This window comes from Hakea prostrata, chromosome 1 (genome assembly GCF_041222555.1).
Source record: "Hakea prostrata isolate BN-2017 chromosome 1, UWA_Hpros_2, whole genome shotgun sequence".
NCBI classification, from domain to species: Eukaryota; Viridiplantae; Streptophyta; class Magnoliopsida; order Proteales; family Proteaceae; genus Hakea; species Hakea prostrata.
Window position 1 is genome coordinate 16,449,547 of NC_142600.1, and position 15,111 is coordinate 16,464,657.

The window sequence follows — 15,111 nt, forward strand, 5'->3', positions numbered from 1 at the left end:
GTTTTTCTTATTGTGTTTTGCAGGAATGCATGGTACAGTCAAATAGAAACTTCTTCTCTTCCTTTCATCACCATTAAGTAAGATGACAGGTCTCTTCGACTTATCATGGTGGAAAGTAGAAAAAAAAAGAAGCTTGATTCTCTTTTGAATATAATTAAGGAAGATGGGGTTGGCTTTCTTTATGCTGAGACCTTGAGTGGCCAAAATCATACTCCTTCTATGTGGATGCGTGTCTGGGTGATTCAAGTCTGGCCTCTTGGGTTTTTTTATATTTTCAAGAATATCTTTTCAAGTTCTTCTATTGGCTACGAGTTAGAATGATGGGAACATTCTCGCAACACGGGTAGCAACCACATGTAATTCCTACAATTAACAAACTCGACGACCCTAATAGTAACAGCTCTAAGGTGGGCGGTGAGCATAAACTTACATGGCAATGTCACTACATCTATCGTTGTATACCAACCAATCTAGCTAGCCTCATTAATAACAATTTTGCACCTGCTCAGTAGAAACTCCCTTACCTGAGCTGAGACTATCCTTTACCCATAGTGCTTATTGACACAAGGTTAAGATTCTAACTGGGTCTTGCAGAATGGTGTGCCCTGGATGGCTCTCCACCTTCAGGGCAAGGACACTTTCTTTCCCATCCATCCACAAAGCTGCCCAGAAAGGGCTGGAGCCAATATCTAAGAGGAATATGATCAATTAAAGGGTTGGCAATTCGTTTTTCCTATTCAAGTGTTTCTCAACCATATGTTAAAGCATTGACTTACTTATTATTTCTATAAACGGGCTGGGATTATCTGCGGGAGCATCTGGGCATGCTTCATGGATTAAATGTGATGCTCCTTGTGTCACTATTGGAATTCAATGAGTCCACCTCTTCTATGCCAGTGCCACCTTCCATTTCTTTATTTATTTATTATAATTTCTTTCTTTTTCATGACTCCTGTGGCCCAAGGTCTACTTTAAGGGCTTTGAGCAATACCATTCATGACAATCTTAACTGTAGCTCTGCTTCCTCCTTCCTATGCCATTCACCATTGCCAAGTTTGTATTTCTTTATTTATTTCTTTCTTCTTCTTCTTCCTCTTTTTTTTTTTCTTTGGATAACTCACCCTTATGAGTGTGACTTCAAATTGATGCTTACTGCTTAGATCATTAATTTATAGGTCGTGCTTTGGATTGAAAGATTTCAAATTATACGATCATTGAATTAAATTAAAATAATACACCAGATTAGTCACATGTTAACATTTTAAAATTTAGTATAACTAAATAAATATTTTCATTGTCATAAATTCTATTGATTGTATATACTTTAGATATACAAATTTATCCTGTGATTTTCAGAAGTACTGCATTTCAATTTTACATTTTTTTTTTTTATAAGGAATTTTACATGGATAAACTACCTTAATTAATAAACAGTCAGGAGCTGCATCGCTGCTCATGATTGATTTTGATCTTACATCTTAAATAATGGGTTGACTAAATAGAGGTAATGTTGTTTACAAATAAATAAAAATAAAGATAACGTTAGTGGAATAGACATGAATCCTTTATTTTATCTTAAAAAATGTGATTTGACTACTCTAGTTGAGTAGTCAGAAAACAAAAAATAATCAGAATGATTAGAAGAAAATGGTGATTGTTCTTTTATTTGGTGATTCTAAACCCAACTTCCACCCCCTCTTTAAAAAACGACTTTTACTTGGTGATTCATGATAGATGAAGTTAGTTGTAGGCAACGGTTAGATTTATATCATCTAGAGAGATGTTTATGGTCCACGGGGAAAATTTTTCATTTAGTAGATTATTTGCTTATATTGTATGTGGCTGCTATCCTGCCGCTCATTTAATGAAGTTTTCTTCTTTCTTTTACTTTAGAAAGAAAAGAATGGAAGAAGTCCAATAGATCTTTATATATGTGAGTATGAAGTAATGAAGAGATGTGAAGCATCAAATGGAATTCATTCTATAGGACCCACCTTTGGTGAATTTCATTTAATTCGATCTGTCATGTACTCTCTTTTTTCGTCTTTTCGGATAGGCTCTCATATACATTTATATAATACAGTTAATCGGTAAATAAATATTGTCCAAACAGATTCCTGGGGGGAAAATATTTTCATGAGGTTATCTCTATAATATGGGTTTTTATAGTCTGTAGACTCTGCACAGAAGAAACTTGAGTATATACATAGTCCCTATAATACTCTTATGAAGTTTAAACATAATGGAATTATCAACACTAAGAAGTATTGTTAATTGTTTGGATTATTAGAAAGATGACTAGAGTTATAAAAGAATAGATAGACATATAATCCTTAGGGTGGCTTAGTTGGTAAAAAACCAACAAATTCAAGTAGGAGATCATAGTTTCAAATTCCATCGGGGCTAGGGCATGGTCTCACCTATTATGTAATACCTCGATTCCCAATATTTAAAATCGTTGGTTATCCAAAAAAAAAATGAGAAAAAGAAAAAGAATAGATAAACATACATTAGTCGATTTGTTCCTATATGGAAGGGTAAATAGTTATTGATTATATAAAAAATTAACTTCCATTCTTATTCATTTACTTCTTATATCTGCAACATAGAAAAGTTGTGTGAGTTCCATTAGGGGGTGTGAACAGATATAATTTCTCTTCAAATACAAGAATAAGGTAAATGAATAAAAATGAAAGCTGGTGTGGGAAATGCTAGACAAAGAAAATGTCAAAAATGGTGAAAATCACATATGCACAAGACAAAATTTTACATGATTTACCTAAAGGCTACATCTACGGTTGAGTACTGTACTGTTTTACTATGAAAGTGAAGATCAAAGAATACTATCCTAACTTGTCTCCTAACCCTCAAGCTCTCAAAAACATGAGAGAGTTTTTCTAATAAACAAATAAAAGCCATAGCTCAAAAAAAAATTCCTCATAACCGAAAAATGCCCAGAAATATTAGAAATAACTCTAAATAGATTTGGACCACAATGGAACAATGATCTAGGTGCATTAAAGATTTTAAATATTTTGAATAGTGAAATTTCTCTTCACCACAACAACTAAAATAAATTTTCATAGTACATATATGTAAGATTGTCCTTTATGCCTTTAGTGTTTTCTTTTACATAAAAATAACTTAATATTTTACACCTCAATGAAAAGTTTCATTCGTGGCCATCTGTGACTAATGAAAGTATTTCAGTTTTTGGGTTTTCATTATCCAAGTTCCATGCATCCTGCACATATTTAATTTGTTTGCTGAATGATATACAACCAAAGTAATATTATCAGTCCATTTCAACTTTCAACTATTTAAAAAAAAATTTAAATGGTGGCGAATAAGAAAAAGCCTGATTTTCAATTAATCAACACCTATTTATGAGGGGAACATGATATCTTTAATGTAAATTATGGAAAAATAAGAAACTTTTGAAGATTAAAAAAAAGAAATTCCAAACAGTAGAAGTAAGAGGTGTAAAAAAAATTTCTAGGACCTCCATCTTTATTATCAATCAAGATCTGCAACCTTAGGAGAGCCTACAATGTGAGCGTAACGCCGCTAGATCAGTTGATTGTATTAAGATTGCCTTCCAGGAGATGCCAAGTATTTGGATGTCCATCCTTGCAACAGATTATTAATTCGATCAAGGAGAGTAGTACAATGTTTGCGTTTCAGTTTACCTAGAAAGAGCGGAATCCCCAAATAAATATCTTCAATCGTAGTCAGGGAGATGCGGAAATGTGAAGACAACTCTCTTTTCATAGTAGCAGAGGTGTTATGACTATAATGAGCTCTTGTTTTTTCTCACAGTATTGGCCTCACATCTAAAGGCATGGACCTCAGCCACTTCTTAGGTGTGGGAACACTATCCGCTGTGAGCAACTCCAAATCTATTAGATTCGGACTCCTTTGTTAGTGGGTCTCGTCTTGATAGTGATGTTAATTCGTTTTGTAATTCCTCATCAAGCTAATGGTTTTAGGGCCATCCAACCATTAAAAAAATGCTTAGCGCCTCATTAGTTAGAAATCAGAATCAGCTATATTCAACCTGAATCAACCAAAACCTTGAAATCAAATAAAGAAATTTACGTATATTTAGTAGCAATGTGATTATAATACTAGAAGCAGTATGACTAATGAGATATGTTTTTGGTCAAGATTTATCCAATGGTAAGATCAAATGCCCTCAGTGTAGTATGGAACTGTATGGAAATATCGAAAAGGTGGCTTTCTGTGCTACTATTTTGCTCACTTCTGGGAGAGATAAGTCTGTTTCAATCAGCATCAATGGGAGGAAAAATCTGCAAAGAACTATAGTGTTATCGGAAAATGGATGAAGATATTCCACTGCTCAAATTAGTTTTTTGTTGGTGGTTGGTTGTTAATAGAGCCTGTCATATTGAACTCTTGGGCTGTAGTGAGCTTTTCCTGTTCTTTTAAGGGTTTCTGTTTTATGGTGGGATTGGGTTACGTGGGAGGGTTATATTCGTTACTTCTAGACCTTCAGATTTAATTTTAAGGATTGAAAATGAAATAAAGTTCTAATTGGTTGCAGTTCTGTTCATGCTTAATTGTAAGTTTTAGTTTGAAATTTAGAGAGATAGTTCGGAAAATGCTGAAGGCGTAAGCAGATATTTTGTAACCCCACAAGGTGAGACGAAAATTCCATTATTGCGCCTATGATTAGCAACAGTAGAAAGATGGGCTGCAGCCAAAATTGTCTCCCATTTGATGGGAAGATCAGAATGGATACGACAAGTATGTCTAATGCTCGACCCCATTCAACCCTAATCTGTGTTGCCCTGTAAAAAAAAACCTGGACCTACTTGAAAACAAAGCCTTGTTCCCCATTGCGAATTCCATGCACAGTTAAATATGATTATGAATATGGATCTCCTCCTCCTTAACAAAACAACTTAAATGATTCTACGAAAGATTAAATGAAAAGAGAGAGAGAGAGAGAGAGTGAAGGGCCATGACAGATCACGCAAAGTCCTGTATATAATGTATGTTGAGGATTATCACCACCGTCTTATCACTTATTATTCACAAACTCGGGTTCTGGAGTCCCTGCTACTTTACATAGCAACATATGCGCTTTCCATGTTTGATAAAGCTTCAATGCAAATAAATGTACTCGACACCTATATATTACAAGCTTTGATCTACCCAGTGTTTCAATGAGATCAGACCCATGTCTGTATTGTATTTCTTTACACTTTTTCACTCATTCACATGAATGCTTGAACTTTATAAACTCTCTTTAAACAACTTAGGACAGAGAAGAAGGATTCTCTCTCTCTCTTTCACACACACACACACACACAAAAACAAAGAAACAAAAAAAAAAAAACAATGTCAGGGTGTTTTGCTGGCAATGAAGCTAGCATCTGGGCTCTTCATGACACCGAAAGGTCAAGAGATCACATGTGTTATCCTCTACAAACTTCCTATGTAAAGGGTGAGAGAACCCCAAAAGCTGCCCCATTTGCCTCATTTGGTTGCAAGATTTGCGTGAAATTGAAAACCCTCTTCCTTGTATGCTCATATTTCCCCTACTACTCAGAGGTCACAAGTCTCAACCTTACTTGGAGAAATTGCACACAAACCCTAATAAGAAAAGGGTGAAATTCACACGTTATTCAAATTAATTCTGGGCTAGCCCCGTGTGAGCCGAAATCCATACTTGGTGTGAGGTTACGTAGATAGTGGCTTGCTAATCTTTTCATTTCCGAAACTGGAAGGTTGTTATTTCTTTACTTCATGATTTATTCTCATCAAGAAGTCTTAACACTAAAGAATGCCTCGGATATTTGACTGATTGTTGATTTCCACATAATGTGTCTATCAAAAATATCATCTCTCAGTATATGCATGCCACCCATTTGAAAAGAAGATACCTGTGTCTATCTTAAATATAAGATACTTTTAAGTTACCTTGTAGGCAACTAGGGTTTGATTAATTATATAAGTTCTTAATTAGATTAATCATAATCTTTTTAAAAAACAAATAGGGAAAAAAAGAAAAGAAGATACATGTGTCTATCTTAAATATCTAGCTACTATGTTATATATGGAATTTCCTACCTTCTTGGGCCATACTAGAACTTTTGAAGCTACGTAGTGAAAATGTTAATGGGTTGACTAGTTTTGTCCTTAATCATAAAAGGAAATAAAAATAAATAAATCTCCAATTGATCAGCCTTCACTTCTTCCCTAAATAAATCATCAAATTAAAGGCAATTAAACTCGCCAGAGAAGCATGGCCGAGATGAGGCAACAAAAGCTAATAAGAATGAATTTTTACAGGTGGCAACTTGTGTGGCGAACAAATGGGCTTCTCGTGTTTGGTGCATGATGCTCCTTCCTCAGGGCATTCAATAGTTTCAGGTCAATAGTCACCATCAACTGGCCTAAGGTTTCTATTTTACTGGTGCTTTCTATTTGGTACTAGCTCAGGACTTCAATAGTATTGAGTTGTTATCTGATGGAGGATTTATGTTATCTGTACAACCTCAATTCTAAATTAATGGAGGAAGAGGGTCTTTCTGCAGAAAAGTTAATTTGGAAAGTATCATTAATGTGTACATGTGTTCTTATCATTGACTGGGAATTTCTCATCTCATACGATATGCTTAGAGATTAAAGCCATGGATATTGAGTTCATTTGCCCACCTTAGTTTGTATGACCAACTAAATAAGGTACCCCTTACAAGAGAAATCTGGGAATAAATATATATTTCTAGGTCGTCGGCCTAGTCTAATTTACAAGGTTCCATTCCCTTTATCCAAATGTGATATATATGGATGAAAGCTCCAAATGCAATCTTAACATAGAGACTCTTTGTAGTGATGCCAACCCTTAGATGATTCACCTTACAAACCCCATTATTTATGTATGAATGCACATAATGGTGTAAAGATGTATGCATCAAAACAATAGACGTGGATCGGACAACAATTTGAACTTTTCTTTATTCCCTGATAACCCTTAAATAAAGTAGTGATTATTACCTGCGTTTGGTTAAGAACCCCTACCAGTAATTAAAAATAAGACAATAAGTCACACTGAATTCTTCTTCCATTCCCAACTTCAAGACATCTAGAGCTTTGAAGATCTCAGAAAATAGAAGACAGCTCCCCTATTTCATCTCCTTGTGCTGTTGCTTCATCCAAGAGCCACTTCTCAATGAATGAAAGAGGTTGATTTTCCATTCTCTGTTTCTTCTCGTACATGGAACTGAACCTGTCTTCGATGGGTGTGGTCTGAGGCCCATGAAGGGAAGAGTCACAGAAAGACTTGTCCCAAGCTAGGTTGCTCAAGTTGTCAAGAGACAGAAGAGAGTCCAGATCTTCATGAGAGACAAGATCACAGTTTTCTTCCTCAACTTTTGGTTGGTAACACTGGACAGAAGTTGTTTCCATGGCATTGATGTTGTTGTTGCTGCTGTAGCTATTGATGTTGTGGTTGTTGGTTGTGGTGATATTATGATCATAATTGTCATTGTTGCCATTGTTGCAGCTGCTGCTACTGCTGCTGCTGCTTTGTTGCAGCATCTCTTGGGATTTTCCAACAGTAATCATATTATTATTAGGCTTTGGAGAAGATCTCATCCAACCTTCCAGGAGTCTTGAAATGTTTTCTGTGCTAGAAGCATAGTTGGAGGTGTTCTGGTTTAATCTGAAAACTGAAGCCTGGTTTGCGGAGTTAAAGCCTCTTTTCTCACAATAGGTTGTGGAAGAAGGCTGACTGGTGGTTGAACCTGATGCCATCTGAGGGTCCAGGGCTGTTTGAAACTTCCTAATCTTCTTCTTCAGATGGGTGTTCCAGTAGTTTTTTATGTCATTGTCAGTCCTCTGTGGGAGATAGGAAGCTATGGCTGCCCATCTAATGACAATAAGGTGAAATAAAATTAAAAAAAAAAAAATGGAAAAGCAAGAATCTATTGTGGTTTTATTCTGAGGTTTACTGTATGGGATGTATTTGATCCGAGTGATAAAAAGACAAGGAAGATGTAGAGTATTACTTGTTACCCAGAAGAGCTTGAAGATGAATTATCATCCCTTCTTCATGAGAAGTGAAGTTCCCACGCTTGATTCCTGGTCTGAGATAATTGGTCCATCTAAGACGACAGCTCTTACTGCACCTCAGCAATCCTATAAATACATCAAGAATTGAAGACCCATGAGAGATTTATCAGTTCAGTACTGCAAGCGCTGAACTCTCATTCCTGAACTGAAAACCATACTCAAAAGAAGAAGAAGCACAATAAAGCTAATAAAGAAAAACTATTTTTCTTGATGAATTCAGGTAATTTAAAAATATCTATCAATATTGTAATCTCATTCATTCCCGAACTAGGAAAAGAAGATTGCAGAAGAAAACTATACTTATAGATAAAATCGCAAAATTCAAAAAGGACTTTTTAAAGCGTCAGGAATTAAAATCTCATACCTAAACCAAAATCAAAAGGAAAAACGCTGAAGAAGAGAATTATTTTTAGACGAAAATCATGAAAAATTCAAAAATAGCCATGAAACAGCAAGCACTGCAACTCTATTTCCCATAACAAACTTTCGGGAAAACCAAAAAGGCAAGGAAAAAGAGACAAAATTTATCGGTGAAAGCAAGAAATTAGAACAATCAAAGCTGCAGCAAGCACCGACACCTCATTCCTAGTCATACTAAAAATGGAAAATGGTGTTTCCCTCATGAAATCATGGAATTCAAGGAGACCCATGAACCAAAACAAGTTGATTAACTTTAAAGGTGTGGATAGTAGGAAGGAGATAAAGAAAGGATCATTAAGAAGGTGATCTTTCTTTGGACGTACCGGTGTTTGTAGGAACTGATCTCCAATTTCCTGGTCCATGTTCTTGGATGTAAGAAACCAGAATGATATCCTCTTCAGGAGTCCAAGGTCCCTTCTTGATACCAACCTTATCACAGCAGGGAGGTCTTCCCATGGTGTTATGTTGTACTATCTTCTACTCTCTTTTTTCTGTCTATACTGTTCTTCTCTCAAAAGCCTGAAGCATACAAACTATTCCTTAAGAAATCAACTGTTTATATACAGGTGGGATTCACTGGAGGTGCTGGGTGGGCAAGAAAGCTCCATTTTCAGTTTTCACCCACTATCTACCCCGCTGACTCACCTGACTTTTAGTTTTGCTTTTTTAAAATAGTCAAATTCATAACGTAAGTCAGCTTGATGTTCTTCTCTTTCTCTTTTTGGTCACATGGATCAGCACTTCTTCCCGAAAGGTAGAAATTAATTTCTATACTTTGCTTATTCTTCTGGACCTCCCAATATAGCAATCTGGTGTCATCGAGGAGTTAATCTCCTTGTAAATAATTTTACTTCAATAATTAATGCCCCAAGATTTTTTTTTTTTTTTTTTTTTTATTTTATTCTTCTCCTCCCCTCTCTCTTTCTTTTAGCCATTTTGTGTGGTAACATTTTGAAATTTTGAAAATTTGAAACAAGGGTTAATTTCTTCTTCACTCGTACCGACTAGAAAATAAATTACCCCAAATAATGATTCATAAATAGATTTTTCTCTGTGCAGGTATATTTATGATTAGATTTATACGTATTTATGAATATATGTATTTATGAGTGACATTATTTTATGTACTGTATATGTTTAAAACTAATAACTAGGTATGGGTCAGCTTGGCTTGCTAGCTAGGTCTGGTCAGCTTCATCTCAATTCTCATGCATCCAAGCCTGCCTAGAAGGCTTGGCTTGCCTGCCCTAGAAGGAGATGCCAACATTCCTAGAAGGTGGAAGGCTGGAAGCTATCAACCTGGTTTTTGTTTGGCAAGGCCAAAAGTTCTTGGAAATTGAGAAATAATTTTGTGGGATAGAGAACCCTATGGCCTACGGAAAAGCATGGTGAAATGACCATTTCACCCCGTGAAAGCAAAAACACTGTTTCTGTTTGTGTTCCCATTCCTCCTTCATGTCCAGTATACTTTCCAATAGGATATATTGGAACATTTTAAATTAAAAAAAAAAAAAAAAAAAAAGGAAGCAATTCCACTTGGATGAGCATGGCCTCGGTAGTGTGCAAGCTTGGGTTGGTATTTTTGAATTGCATAAGTAGAGCTGAAAGATCATTTCATACTCCTCTATGTGTGAACAGAGTACGCATGCTTTCCACATAAAAGTTCTTTTCGCTTGTATTATATATACATTATTTGTTTATATATGGTAGTCTTAGATCCACATAAAAGTGAAATGGAAGCTATGATATATACAAATCGATAGATCCGATTTGATACGATCTTCAGTCAATGATAGTGATCATGCATTACCGATTAGGTGGTGGCCTCATTAACTAAAATCATGGTGTGATGCATCAGAGACGATTCTAACCATTCAATTCAAAGACCATTTCTTTTGACCATTACTGGGCTACACTTTTTTCTGCCACATCCAATTAACAGGTCCCACTTATTAGAGCTGACTCGTATGGGTCAATAAAAAAATCTCTGGTTTTCATCTATTTTCCCAGTTTTCTGTTTCTTCCTTTCCTGTAAGTTATGTGAGGCAACTTAATTGGCTATTCTCTAAATGCAGAGGAGTTAATATCCAGCCCAGCTGGGCCATGGAGACACACATACAGAGAGAGAGATGAAATGAAGCCTATAGAGAAACAATGGAGGGCAATAAATAAGGGATGGGTCCATGAAGAAATGGAGCACAGGCCGGGATTGCTTTCTTGAGCTTCCTTTATCTAGCTATAATAAATAAGAAGTTTGATTCATATTTTAATCAGTAGACACTCACCAAAGAAAAACAAAGAATGGAAAGGCAGTTATTGTACTTGGAATCAGGGAAAATGACTCCAAAACACTTTGTAACTTGTTATAGCCAAGCAATCAATCGATCAAAGATGAGTCATTATCAGTTTAATTTTTCCTCACATGTATTCTCTTGTCTACAACTTATCTTCTTCCAGGAAAGGAAGAAAAAGAAGAAGAAAAAAGAAGCAGATCAGACATACATGGCTACATTACAACCGTTTGTTCTCTTATTACATATATATCTTGTCAAACGCCGACCTCAGAAATGGATTAGACCTTGTTTGGTCTTTAATTAATTAGGGGCTTGGATTTAGTCGCCTAGCCGTGCCTAATCTCCTCCTTCCTTAATTGGCCTTCTTCTGATATCTCAAAATCAGACAGAAAAGAAATAAACAGTGCGTGCAGCTAGCGTGTTGCTGATTCATATAACACTTGTAAATGGTGTCTTCCACTTTCCAAAGCTTATCTCAGTCGTCTCACAAGGCACATGAAATGGTATTATTGCATTTAATGAGGAAAAAATTAAAAAAGAAAGAGAAGAATGATTCTGCTTATGGAACCCATAATTAATAAACGATTATGATAATTTTGTTTCTTTATTCTTTCTTCTTTCTTCTTTCTTCTCTGAGCTGGTTGTCTAAATGCAGCATCGTTTGATGGTAACTTCAATGAGTTTTCATATTTACACACTTGAAACGTTGATGGGTTGTTTGGATCTGCAACTACTAAGTTGTAGATTGCCAAGGGAAGAAGCTTCAAGCGTGGAACAGCCTGTTTGTGTGGTCACATATGATGATGTGACAAATTCAAGTATGGGACTGTAGCATATGATGAGTTTAATGATTTGTCAGGTTCCATTACATTCGTCAATCAAGAACAAACGTGTTTATTGTTATCATTACTATCTTTAATAACAGAAGGAAAGCTTATATATTATACGTATACAAACGTGACAATAGCTATGCCATCGAATCTTGTGATTTGAGAACAAGCGTGATATCATTAAACTTTAAAGATCGACGTTGACGATATTCTATAAGATGAAAACTTCAAAAATAATGAGTTGTTCACGCTTGAAGTATGAACGCCTGGTTTGTGTTTCAGAGATATGGAACACGCGCTGTAATTCAGGTAATAGATTGAAACCCTATAAATATATCATCTGTTGTATGGTGGCAAGAATCAAATTTCAAACTTCTTGATATTTGATATTTAGTAGAAAAGAATCGAAACTAGTCGATGGCTTCCACATATATATTGCTTTAATCTTATGAAATAAAACATCATAATTTTGTTGATGTCTATGTTAACACTCTCATTGATCCATACAATAAAGATTCCATCCATCTCATCCCTCTTTTATTTTCTTTTCCTGTTTCCATTTTCCCAAACAAAAACAAGGATCAAATTTCAGCTCCTTTGAGGAGTTCAAATACAAGTTTAATGAGAGATAATGGTTACTGGTATTGCTACAATTTACTGTCGAGTACAACTTTGCTAGTTGTATTCCCAGAATCAAAATCAATGTTAGCTCTAATGAATAACATCCAAAGGCCAATCCAGCTGAGCAACTTAGTGAGCCCTAGCTCTATTGTATGGTACAGCACCTGGGCCAGGTCAGTATATTAAATTATTTTACTTGTTCTAGCCATGCATGGTACATCAATTCAAATCAACTAAAGAAGTAACTAACGTGACTGCTGATTTGACAACAATTTTTCAACTCGTGTTTGGGTTTCATGCTAGTGCAGTGTACGCAGTAGCTATGTAAGGATGAAAGGTACGAATTTTGATACACACAGAAGCAGTAAATGAACATCCACCCACTGCATAGCCTTAGCCATGAATGGGTATTTTGGAGAGATACTGTAGTCCTGTACATGTAGGGTTTGTGAAAGGGGTGGTGTTTGACAAATAAAAACTTTCTTTATTAATACAATCTGAAATGCAACTAGCTTTTCTTTCCTCAGTTTCTAATTAGGTGTTCCATCCATTGTTCAGCAGCATAAACATCCCTTAAAATGAGACAGTGAGGTGCCTATATTACTGGAAAACCCCATATCCTCAAACCCTCTCATCCTCGAATCATCCTAGTTACTATAGGAAGTAAGGTCCCTTTTCAAAGGTTTAATGGGTTGGAGAATATGCGAATGAGAATGAAATCTATCAGCTCATCTGAGTTTGGTATTTTGTATTTATAGATATGGTTTATGAATTCAGAGGTTGTATATCATAATATACAAATACAAGGCCGGTATTTTAAGAATGTCTCTAACACCCTCCCACAAAGTCAAGGTCCGCATTGAAGCTTAAATTTGGATCGAAGAGATTGAAACCAAGACACTGACAAACTCTTGGTGAGTATATTGGCCAATTGATCCATAATTGAGAGATACTGAACCGAAAGGTCACCTTTGGCCATTGTCATCCACGATTTCCAACCCATAATCTCTATGTGTTTTGTTTGTGCATGAAAAACAAGATTGACTAAAAGATAAGTAGTTCCTATATTATCACACCAAATCATAGGTAGTGAAGTCTGCAAATCCCCAACTCAAAGAGAAATAAATATTGCACGTATCCATGTGAGTTCAGTGGTGGCAAGTGCAAGAGTTTGACATTTACTTTCGCTAGGAGACCATGCAACAATTGCCTGTTTGCAAGATTCCCGCAAAACCAAATTGTCTCCACGAAAAATAATATACCCTCCCATAGATTTGCGATCATCAAGTCACCAGGCCCTGTTTACATCAGTGTGCACAGTAAGAGAACAATTAGTGGATGAAATCTCAAGTTAAGACCATAAAGAATAATTCCCTTCAAGTAACATAATAATATTTTAAGAGCAAGCCAATGATCTCCCATTAGAGATCCTAAAAATTGGCACAACTTGTTTACACATAAAGGCAAGTCCTGGTGTGTCAAGGTAACATAAACTCCTATAGAGAGAGAGAGAGGGATTTAAAAGAGGCTTCCCAATAGTCTTGGACAACTGAAGTGAGGGAGACAAAGGTGTAGATATGGGTTTCGCACCAATCATTCCAGCCCATCCAAGAAGATTAGCTGTGTAAGGTTCTTGAGATAAAAATAGGCCCGCAGAGATAGAAATCAACTCAACACCCAAAATGAATCTAGCAGGCCTAGGATCTTTTAAAGCAAATTCAGGTGATAAAGAGCCCATTAAGGTGTCAATAGCTTGTTGTAAAGGCCAAATTATTAGAATATCATTCACATACACTAAAATGTATAGAGGCCCATTATCACTATGCAGATAGAGTAAGGAAGAGTAAATTTTAGGCCACGCTATAGGGCTTGTTTGAGGCCATATAAGGAACGTTCAATCTGCAAACATAAGAAGAAAACTAAGCATCCTTATAACCTGGTGGTTGATGCATTACACACCCTCATCCAATGTGCCATGTAAGAATGCATTATTGACAGCAAATTGGGGAATTAGCCGAGTGTGAGAGACCGCCAGAGAAAGCAAAACACGAATTATCATTGGTTTCACTAGTGGGCTAAACGTTTCACCATACTCCAAATCATGTTCTTGAGAATACCCCTTTGCCACAAGCCTTATGATGCTCTATGGAGTATGGTACCATCAGATTTTCTTTTAATGCGAAGTTGCCATTTGCACCCAATTAATTATATGAAGATTAGACTGTGGAGGAGTCAATACCTAAGTGTCATTGGCAATTAATGCATTAAACTTGACATCCATTGTTGTGCGACAAGGAATAGCATGTGGGCTCAATATCAATAGGCCCAGTAGCAAGTAAGCCAATCAACAGAAGGTGAGGTAAGTTCAGTGGGAACAGAGCTAGTGGGCAATGGTAAAGTGGACTCAGTGACTCAGTAGGCCCATTTGATTTCGTAACATAGCAGGTTCTTGTGAACCATTTAAAATACCAAGCCCATCAGAATTTTCAGAATTTGAAAGCCCATTATGAATTCCCAACGTTTTCCCACGTAACAAACAGATTGGAACTGGGCTTTCGGAACAGAAAGTCCACACAGGCCCAGATGGGGGGGGGGGGGCAAATCGCACATGGTATGGTATGATGGTCGTCGCGGCCCAGCTACACTACCCGAAGGACGTGGGACATGATCGTCATTTCCTGAGATTTTGTACTTAAAAGTAATGAGCTTTTGAGGTTCAGATCTGGTTTTAAGTTTTAACATTTTTTGGGTTCTTTTGCCGCTAAAATATGGCGGGATTCTGGAAACTTGAATTTTCACCAACATTTGGCAATGCAAAGAGACGTTTTAAAATTCAAAGTTCAAAA

The 15,111-nt window shown here is 36.2% G+C and overlaps 1 protein-coding gene across 1 annotated transcript; it reads right to left on the minus strand.

Annotated features, from left to right (window-relative positions):
• Positions 1 to 6,664: 6,664 nt before the first annotated feature.
• Positions 6,665 to 9,058, minus strand: LOC149027877 (transcription factor MYB60-like). Its single transcript, XM_089147496.1, has 3 exons — positions 8,844 to 9,058; positions 8,037 to 8,166; positions 6,665 to 7,897 (listed from the first exon to the last, which is right to left on the minus strand). The coding sequence occupies exons 1-3, from the start codon at positions 8,974 to 8,976 to the stop codon at positions 7,129 to 7,131; spliced, it is 1,032 nt and encodes a 343-aa protein (XP_089003622.1). The 5' UTR covers positions 8,977 to 9,058; the 3' UTR covers positions 6,665 to 7,128.
• Between the last annotated feature and the right edge of the window lie 6,053 nt (positions 9,059 to 15,111).